Source organism: Platichthys flesus, chromosome 12 (assembly GCF_949316205.1).
Source record: "Platichthys flesus chromosome 12, fPlaFle2.1, whole genome shotgun sequence".
In the NCBI taxonomy this organism is placed as follows: Eukaryota; Metazoa; Chordata; class Actinopteri; order Pleuronectiformes; family Pleuronectidae; genus Platichthys; species Platichthys flesus.
In genome coordinates, this window is record NC_084956.1 from 2,881,856 (window position 1) to 2,891,685 (window position 9,830).

At 41.1% G+C, this 9,830-nt stretch overlaps 2 protein-coding genes across 4 annotated transcripts; both read right to left on the bottom strand.

Moving 5' to 3' along the window:
• Window positions 1-260: 260 nt before the first annotated feature.
• On the bottom strand, window positions 261-2,555 carry LOC133965924 (E3 ubiquitin-protein ligase RING1-like). Of its 2 annotated transcripts, none has more exons than XM_062400519.1 (4): window positions 2,426-2,555; window positions 1,969-2,020; window positions 1,805-1,881; window positions 261-1,350 (listed from the first exon to the last, which is right to left on the bottom strand). In XM_062400519.1, exons 2-4 carry the CDS (start codon window positions 1,991-1,993, stop codon window positions 445-447), a joined length of 1,008 nt encoding a protein of 335 aa, XP_062256503.1. In that variant the 5' UTR covers window positions 1,994-2,020; window positions 2,426-2,555; the 3' UTR covers window positions 261-444. The 2 variants fall into 2 exon arrangements, with proteins under 2 accessions (XP_062256503.1, XP_062256504.1); XM_062400520.1 differs by having other exon boundaries at window positions 2,422-2,510.
• Window positions 2,556-2,802: 247 nt separating this feature from the next.
• plekha3 (pleckstrin homology domain containing, family A (phosphoinositide binding specific) member 3) lies at window positions 2,803-8,926 on the bottom strand. Of its 2 annotated transcripts, XR_009923938.1 has the most exons (9): window positions 8,650-8,926; window positions 7,872-7,988; window positions 7,605-7,754; window positions 7,074-7,195; window positions 6,812-6,916; window positions 6,556-6,599; window positions 5,932-6,026; window positions 4,997-5,680; window positions 2,803-4,932 (listed from the first exon to the last, which is right to left on the bottom strand). XR_009923938.1 is itself a non-coding variant. In XM_062401143.1 (8 exons), exons 1-8 carry the CDS (start codon window positions 8,687-8,689, stop codon window positions 5,571-5,573), a joined length of 783 nt encoding a protein of 260 aa, XP_062257127.1. In that variant the 5' UTR covers window positions 8,690-8,926; the 3' UTR covers window positions 2,803-5,570. The 2 variants fall into 2 exon arrangements, 1 of the variants encoding a protein (XP_062257127.1); XM_062401143.1 differs by having other exon boundaries at window positions 2,803-5,680.
• Between the last annotated feature and the right edge of the window lie 904 nt (window positions 8,927-9,830).

Below are 9,830 nucleotides of genomic sequence, written 5' to 3' on the forward strand. Positions count from 1 at the left end.
TGGTCTTTAAACTCATATCAGTTACTGTAAAAGTCGATTTCTTATCACACGTCAGAGCTGAACCGGAGGAAGTGTTTTCATTAAATTCATTTAATACTTGTCGAAGTAAAGAAACAGAAGAAGAGTAGAAGTATCTCTCGTCAAGACAGAAGTATCTCTAAACTACTGGATTGATATTACGAAATTCATACAAGCACAAATAATTAAGATTTCACTGAACTTGTTTTCAGACATTAAAAAATGCAGCAGAAGTTCTGATGTCACAGAAATATCACATTTTAATCAAAACAAAGCATATTGTTTTACACACAATAAGACATCACAATATTTCCACCACGTCAACACAGAACACAGAACACAGACACACACACACAGCCACGCACACAAACACACACACACACACTCATGATCATTGTCCACTGCTGCACAGTCGGCCTCACCTGGTTAATAGCTGCAGTGTGTGTTTGGGGGGTGCACGTAGCGACAGTGCCAACATGGCTGCGGAGTGAGTGTGTGTGTGTGTGTCTGTGGTGGGTTCGGTGCCCACAGTGGCATGCACGGTGTGGGGGGGCCTGTGCATGAGGGAGGGGGTAACCTTTGACCCTGAGCTGAGAGGTGTCCAGATCTCTGAAGTTGTTGTTGTTGATGATGAAGATGTTGTTGTATTGTTTGTTGTGACATATTTTGCCATGGTATCATCATCTGCTGGTACTGATGCGGCTGTGGAGGCAGAAGCTTGTAGATGCTTCCTCCTCCTCCTCCTCTTCCTCCTCCTCCTCCTCCTCCTCCTCTTCCTCCTCCTCCTCCTCCTCCTCTTCCTCCTCCTCCTCCGTAACCCTCCTGTGTTTGCTCCTCCTCTCTCTCAGGCCGGAGCTCTCGGATGTTGAAGAGCGTTTCATCATCACCACAGTTCTGAGGGAGCACCTGCAGGTGGAGGGTGGAGACGACCAGAGGGGGGCGAGGCAGGAGGGAGCGAGGGAGGAGGTGAGGAGTCAGGGAGGGAGGCTCGTTCTTATCCTCCTGCCTGTTTGACATCTCTACCGTCTTCTCACTGTCTTCTCCTTCCTCTCCTCCTCCCTCCCCTCCTCCTCCTCCATCTCCTCTGGATTCCTCCTCAGCAGCATCTCCACTCCTCTCGGGTTCAGGCTCCTCGGTCGCGGAGCTCCTGCAGCTGCTGGAGCTGGAGGAGCTGGACTCTGCCTCCGACTCCTCGTCCTCCACCTCTGGACCCGAGTCTTCGGCCGAGGAGCTGGACTCGCCGGTGTCCCCGCGCCAGGACACGGTGCTGGACTTGTGGTTGTAGCAGGCGGCACAGCGAGCCAGGCTGAGGGGCACAGGGCTGGATCTGGACTGAACACAGAGACAAGGACAGTCACTCACACTGGGGATCAAGACAAATGTATGTTTCATTTAAGAAAAACATTTAAAAGTTAAGAGTTAACAGGACTTTTTAGAGTAACATTCTGAATATTAATGTAGTTTTATAACGGCGTCCCAAGAGTCTGTGCAGCCGTCAGCAGGCTGCAAAGTGAAGGATGGAGGAAAGTGGAATTTGATTATTCTGTTATTGTAAAGATCTAAAATTATTTAATCAGATAAATAACATGATTTAAAATGTGAATAAAGCTCTGTAGAAAGGTGATTATTTAATTGTTTAAAATGCTCCTGCAGGAGTTTCATTTAGCTACTGAGACCGAACAGCAGTTTAATAAAACCTGTGATGACTCACGTCTCATTAGATAATTTCTAACCTAACTGATGAGGTTTGTTTACAGGTTGTGATAATAATAATATTAGCACTTACCTTCAGTTGTGTGTTTGTGTCTGCAGACTGATCGTCAGTCGAGTCTCTGGACTCTGACATGAGTCCTGTAGTTTTCTCTGTTCACACAAAACATTGGATGCTTGTTTGTATTTTTCCATCAGGACACTGGTTGTGGTTTATGGAATGATTCCACACTGACTCACCTCCGCCTGTGATTGCTTCACTCATTGTTTTCTTCACATCGCTGCTCTGTAACTGAAAGAAACACAAACTTAAAGCTGAAAGAGAACAAACGAGGCCCGACAGTAAAACGTTTATTCACTAATAATATAATGTTTAGTTTAGAATAACTTCCTGTTTAAACTGTGAAATCAGGTTGAATACAGATAAACATGTTTACGTCTGAAAAACTAAAAAAACAATAGGCTATTAACAATCTTCTTTTTTTAAGTTTTTAATAATGTTGTGTAACTGGGATTAAAATCATATTAATCAACAATGAGAATAATTCTTCGTTGCAGCTCTTAAAACTGTAACCTTGGTTTCTTTAAACTCTTTTTCTAGTCTGATAAAAACTCCCCAGAGTAAATTTCATGTATTAGTGTCAACTGATACAGAAACGTTTTAACTTATTAAATTAGAAATATAAAACTTACATACTTGTTGTTTCACGTTCCCGTCTTCAGCTCCAGGAAACTGGGTTTATTTCAACAACTGCTTCAGGGACCAGCTTCTGTTCTGAGGAATCAAGAGTCATGAGTGTGTGTCTCCTTTTTCACACAGGGAGTTCTCCTTAAAACACACACACACACACACACACACACGCACACGCCCTCTGTAAACACACTCCATGATCATGCGCCTTGCCCAACTCCCACCTGTTGAATCAGTAATTAAAGCATTACTTTATTCTACTGTAATTTGTATTATCTCTAGTCTAATTATCTTATTGTGTGTCATTGACAAATGAAACGTGTGTACTTGTGCAAATAGTCGTCGACACAAAGAGACACACACACACACAACCACAGGTTCACTCAACTTTAAAACATGATTTTATTCAGAGGAAGAAACACACGTCACTTTGTGCAGAGACACTTAAGGCATGAATGTCTCTGCTGGTTCAACCGAGTTTAAACAGGAAGTGGATCAATAAGAACTTCAGGACAAAGATAAGATTCATTTGGACATTTGGAGAAAGAAGTTTGACAACACGCGAAATATCTTCATGTTTAAGATGAAGTGAAAAACCAGCAGCGGAGTTAAACATAAAGACAAGAAGAGTTAACACTAATTAAAGTGTTAAACTCCGATAAAACCAGGACAGATTATGGATTATATGCTGGATAAAGAAGAGTTGCTTCAATCTTCTCTTGCCAAGAAAACAAACAGATTTAACTAAAATAAAACATGATTTTGTCAGAGATAAATAGTTAAGCTGCTGTCAGGTCAAAATCATAAAGAGGCACATGACGAGCCACAATCACAAACTAAAGCATTTGTAAATTTTCTTCAAAAGTTCTAAAAATCCATTTTGTGATATTTAGTTTTAAAATCTCCTGTCAGAGCGTTTAACTATAAAACCAACCGGACGCCTCAGGGAACCTGCAGCAGTGTCGCTGCTGAAGCTTCAGGAAAAAAACACGTTTTCACAGTATTTCTTTTAGAAGAAGTCAAGAAAAATACAGGATCCACAGCCTGAACATGTTCACAGCAAATACTGGAAACACGTGTTTCGGTTAAAGTTATACGAGAGAATAAAACATAAGGCTGCAGCAAATCCAAACGCATCACTTCAGAGAAAAAACCTTAACATCTGGATTGTTTACAACTTTCAGAAACAAATATTCAAATAAAAAACTTTAAAGTGCAAAACAACATCTACACACTGTAAATGGAGGGAAAGTTACCGTGAGGTTATCGATGATATATGTTCAACTTATTATTCTCAGTGTTTGGAACCAGGAGAGAAACAAACTGCCGATTCTCACGTGGCTGCAGATGCGACAGCTGTCGTCACGCCTTTGTGTCTTTAAGGGTAGATCAAATACACAAAGCATTAAGGTTGTTTTGTCCAGGACGAGGAGGAGTTAACTGTCTCGTGAGAAGGTTACATGAGAGGATTTACAGGTGAAGGAGCTGGAAACAGGATCCTTCAGACGCTCAGTGGAGCAGTTACCACATAATGATTCTGCGTGTGATTGAACAGTGAAACGTGTCACAACACTACTGGAGGAGATTCATCGAGGGCAGAGATCCACACGACTTTGTGTGTCCGTCTTTAACTGCTTCAAAAAAATGAGTTTGAATACAAACAACTTTAAAAAGTTTCCAGGTTGTGGAAAAACTCCTCTGCTTGTTTTGTTGAATCTTAAATTGTTCAACCACTTATTATTTTAATTTTCTTCACAACCTGTCAACACAAAAGCTTTCCTCATTAATGTTTTAATCTATAAGGCATTAATAAATAATGTGATTGACCTATAATACTTTTTTCAATTCGTTAGCTCTGCACACTGATTCCTCCAGCGTCACTGTTGTAGAAATACTTTACAAAGTTGTTTGTTTTGGCAGCGGAGTGTAAAGCTCCCGGCAGAAAGTGACTCACGAAGATAACAAATCTGCAAACGGCCTCATCTGAAATCTGAGAATCAAGTTTCTACAAAACCACCAGATACAGAAACATGCTTCAGAAATAAACTGAAATCCTAAAAGGTAAATATTTGTTCTGTTCATTTTTCTTCCTTGTCTTTTCAGTGAGTTGAGCTTCCAGGGCCACCGTACTTCTCTCTCTTTGGGGTCATGTTTGGACGGCATCATCTTAAAAAGGCTAAATAATCACTGAGGAAATACACACACGTTAAAAAGGCAGTAACTTGCAACACATTCACAATGAGAGCGCGGGGAGAACAACACAACCCAGCAGAAACAAAAAACAGGAGAAGGTGCAAACTCCTCAAAGGAAGCGGAAGATAGAATCAAAGTCTCGTCTTCCTCCTCCTTCCTTCCTCGTTCTTGCAGCTAAACCTCGGAGAAAGTCGTCTTCTGGAGAATATCACAATGGCACATTTATTGATCTTTGCATTCAAGCATCGTTTGCATCTGAAGACCTGAACTCCTCGGCTCTGAGTCTCAAAGCTGCTCCAGGATCAGTCTGGTTGACCGACCTCACCACTGAACTCCTCGGCTCTGAGTCTCAAAGCTGCTCCAGGATCAGTCTGGTTGACCGACCTCACCACCTCAAAGCTGTCAGGGAAGAGGTACAGAGTTTTTTGGGAATATGTGGAAAAAGCAGAAAATACTGTAGAAGAAGATGCTTCTGTGACAACGGCTGCTGATTTAAAAACTATCTGTACATTCTTGGGTCAATTTAAAAACTGTGAAACATCCGACTCTGGCTTCTAAACTGTCCAGAAAACCGGATGTCACGGTTTATATGGGTATTTATACTCTTCCAGGGAGTCATCGTTTGGTTGCTGGGCCTAACCGCATATAATATAACTGCACTTTTCTTTCACTTGTTGATTCACAGAGTTTTTTTTCCAGGATTCCAGCTTCACAGTCGTTATGAACTGTGAATGTGGCGACGTGTGGATTCGTCTTTCAGTCTCTCCAGTGTGTTCCGTTTAATTTCAAGGCTCGAGGGAAAAGTGACCCATGATTCCAAACAGCACATGTGAAAAACAAGAACTTTCCCTCGAGGCCAGTTCCTCCTCACTTCGATGGAGATGATGTCGCCATCTCCGCTGTGACGTTAAACTCGTCAGAGTCCAGAGCTCAGCAGGTTCTGGTGGACGTCAGCTTGTCAGATGGATAAGTCCGTGTCTGTGTCGGTGGCTGTGTTCTTCGGGCTCGTGCTGCCTCCTCGCTCCTCAGGGATGGAGGACGGGTCGCCGTTAGGACTCGACAGGAAACCTGCAACACGTCCACATACAAGTCAGATTCAAGTCCTCTTTATTTTACCTGTTCAAAATGACATGGAGTGTGTGTTTCCATTCAACAACTTCAGAGGGAACAGGCTGAGGTTGTTTGCCTCCTTCACACGGGGATGTTTCTTAAAGATTTACAGAACTCTTGTTGTTTTCTACTACATTAAATTTGTCGTTTCCCCAAAACTTAATGGGAAATAATTGAGAATTTCCAGGACAATAAAAAAATTGTCTTACGTTCAGTATCGTAAACAGAGCTGTCGGAGAAAGTCCGGTTCCTTCGCTGCGTTGACCTTTGACCTCCACTCACGTACTCCTTCTGCACACCCGACCTGGGAAGAGAAGACGGAGATATGAGATATGCTTTGTATAGATGAAAACTTTGTTACAGCTATGAAATTCTTTGCTTTGACGTGATATCGAAACTTTATTTTATCATCTTCAACACGTGACACAAAAGCTTTTTATTGAAACATAAACATCTGCTTCCTGTGACTGAAAACTCACAATCTGAACAATCCAGTTTGTTTATTCTTGTTTGGTGCTAAACACCAGTTTTTAAAGGTCGCTTTGTTATTCACAGTGTTACAATGCTGCCCCCTGGAGGCTACAGTTGATAATAATTTAGGGATTCAGTTAGTTAGATATTTATTTTAACATGGATTTAATTTGGGGATGATCCTGCTTTGTCTGCTCTTAAACTGTTAAAAAATGTGTTCTGTTTATTAACAGCCTTATAATTTCTGGGTTTAGTGTTTGTTTGCTTTTGATCCAGTTGAGTGAAGCATCTTCATCTTTGCATTGAAAACTACAATAGAAATAAAGTTAATAATTTCTAATGGACTCAAAGTCTGAACTCACCTGTCGAAGCTGTAGGTTCCAGGATGACTGATCGACCTCTTCATCTGAGCAGAGACAAGAGAAGAGTAAAACTGTGTTTACACTCATGCTCCTCTGAAGCTTCCTTACAGTTTTATGACACAGTAAAAATAAAAAAAAATAAAAAATCTGCATTTAATAAAACAATAACATGAGCTTATGCTGGCATAAAAGAACAAAATAAGGGTTTTAGTAATTAAAATAAGATTGTAGACTTAAGGGATTTATCTGAAGTTACCTTTTCAGGAGGTCGGAGGTCAGGGATCAAGCTCTGGTTGGCCAGGGTCATACACTCCTCCAAGGTCCTGATGAACGTAGCACAGGTCGCACTGAGGAGAGACGCCTGGAGAAAGAGAGAGAGAGAATATGAATCATCTGCATCAGTCACACACACGTACGAGTCATCTCTGCAATAGATCTGAAGATCACTTGTTAATGTTTCTGCCTAAATAAAAGATAAATGTGAGAAACAATCAAGATAAATGTTTTGTGTTGTTTACCTCAGAAGTGTCAGTGGTCTCTGTGTCAGTGCTGTGCTGTGATTGGATGGTCTGGACTTGCTGGACGAGCAGGTCGCAGTACAGACGCAGTTCAGACATCTTCGTCTTCAGACAGTCGGGACCTTGGGAAATTAAGTTTTTATTAAACTCTCAAGGATAAATTAATGAACGTGTAATTTTCGATTTCTCCCGGAAATAAATAAGTAACTTGTAGTTTAAAGACAAAATTAAATTCATGTTTTATTTACAACTGATGAATTTTAATAACTTTCTCTTAACTTGGGATTTATCGCCCTCATCAGGTCAAATATTTGTTGCAGCCTAAAAGAGACACTAACATGGATTTACTACTATTTGTCATCACTTGTTCTGTTCCAAGTTTTTTAGACTGAATGTTCCTTAAACACAGAATGTGTAATAAGCCACATATCTGTTGTATTAAGCAGCTTGGTCAAAAATCATCACTTTTTCAAAGCAGACGTGACAGATGGTTTAAATCCCGACATGGCCGACGACAGGAAGTGTGTTTACCTCTGTGTTTGTGAGTGTCCAGTGTTCCAGCTTTAGACGAACCCAACGCCACCAGCCATCTTTGTCGCTCTGCAGCATTCACCGCTCTGACGTAGAAATGCTGCTCACCGGGGATGATCAGCTCCAGACGGGTGGAGTCAGTTGAATGAACTGAAACGTAAAAAAAAAAAGAATATTAGAAAGGTTTGATGGATGTGTTTATCTTTATATGAGAAAAGGGAGATGAAGGAAATCACGTATATCTTGTCATTTGAGCAGTGGCCCGACCTTTAATCTCACACATGGACATCTTGATGGATCCTTTGCTTCCTTTACCAACGTCGTCCTCGCTGTCGTAGTAGGAGATGTCTCCGTCCTCCAGGACGAACCAGCGGGGCTGCCAGCCTGAGGACAGACAGCCAGCGTGAGGTGAGGAAACTCACTGGGTGCAGATGTGTGTGCGTAGATTGTCAAGACAAAATTAACAACAACACAAACACTGAGAGAAATCTGTGACTGTTTGAGGGATGTTTGTTTATTAATCCCAGACGGTGGATGAAGATGGACGACTTGACATCTTCCTGCAGCCCGCCTCCTCCACGTTAGCAGACGGGACATGCAACAACCACAAAATCTATCTACACATCAACATTTAGAAGGTTTGTTGGGGTTGGGAATCAAGTTATCATGTCCACACTTGTTTTCTACACACATGTGTGTTTACATTAGGTCATACTTTACATGATAAGTGAGTATTTGTGGGTTAAATAACCTTTGTTTTGAAATGAATTGGATCTGTTGATGTTTGATGCTGAAGCTCATGATGAATACAAACTATGTATGAATGTAAATTACTATAAAATAACACCAGTGACGCAGCTAGAGGACTAGGGATGTCATTAAATGTTGATATTAACTTGTTAGCTTCGGTGCTAAAGCTTCAGTTTGCTAGCTTAGCGTGCTAGCTGTTAGCTAACTGACACAAACCACCATCACAAGTCATTAGATCCCCGTGTCACCACCTGACAGAAAAGTCAGTGAGTTAAAACACGTCACAGACACACACCTGTCATGTAGTTTGTCCATTTGTGCAGGATCCCCTCCATTGTTTACCATCGGCTAATGTAGCCTGTTAGCTAGCTAGCTCCGGGGCTTCCGGGTCCCTCGTTAGGAATCGACCTCCATCCCGAGCCGCTGTGTCCGTGAAGCTGTGAGACGAGGCCGAGGTTCGATGGAGCGGGTTCGGGTCATTGTGCCGTCGAGCGATTCACCGACGAGTCACAGACAAACACAGGAGACATGTCAACAAACAGCAGCTGAGTACGGAAGACGAGTGAGGCCAAAAGAAAACAAGCGGTCAGAGGAAAGTGACACAGACGCCAGCAACTTTACTCAAGTATTTGTACTCAAGTACTTGTACTTTACATTAGTATTAACATTTACTGATGATTCACACTGCACTGCATTTATTTACTGAAGCTCTGAGGAGTAAAACTTAATACAAAACAATTAAAACCATTAATATTGAATTATTTTAGAATATAGGACAAGATGGTGAATATTCCTTGTACGTTTGAAGCTACTACCATTAGATGTTAGTCAGTGTTACAGGAGATGATTCCAGTTGTGCACCTTGGTGTCATCAAGTGTTTTGGCCTCTTGAGATCCTTGTAAGAGAATCATAAGAAACTAAAAACAGACTGAACAGCTACACATCCCACAGAACTAAATATGTTTTGGCCTTTAAAAAATACAATTACATTTCAAATGTCTTGATTACACTACAGGTGCCAACTGATTTAAAATGGCATGGATTAACATAGATAACAATCTACTGCTCAACTCTCCTTTTTAGGCAATTTGTTTTGAATCTCACTTTATTTTACCTCTGGTTCTTCTTGCTCTAATGGATTTATTTGCTTTGAATACAATTTTACAAATAGTATTTATTCCAAAGCTATTTAGCTAATATGACCATGTTTGCATGGTGTTTTAGAAAGTTTTATTTATTTTCTGTGTTCGGCTTAATTGTGAAGGAGGTCTGTACCTCAATGTATTCCTGATGTTAAAATTAAGGTTGAATGAATTTCACTAAGTCATACATTTATACAAAGATCATCATCAAGTTATTGACTCCAGGTCTGGAAAGTGAAGCCAATGCCTCAGTGCCTGGAACCTGTATTTCTCTGGAAGGAGGAGAAAACTGGGATGACTTTTTCTTGTTTAACTTTAACTCTAACCCATAAA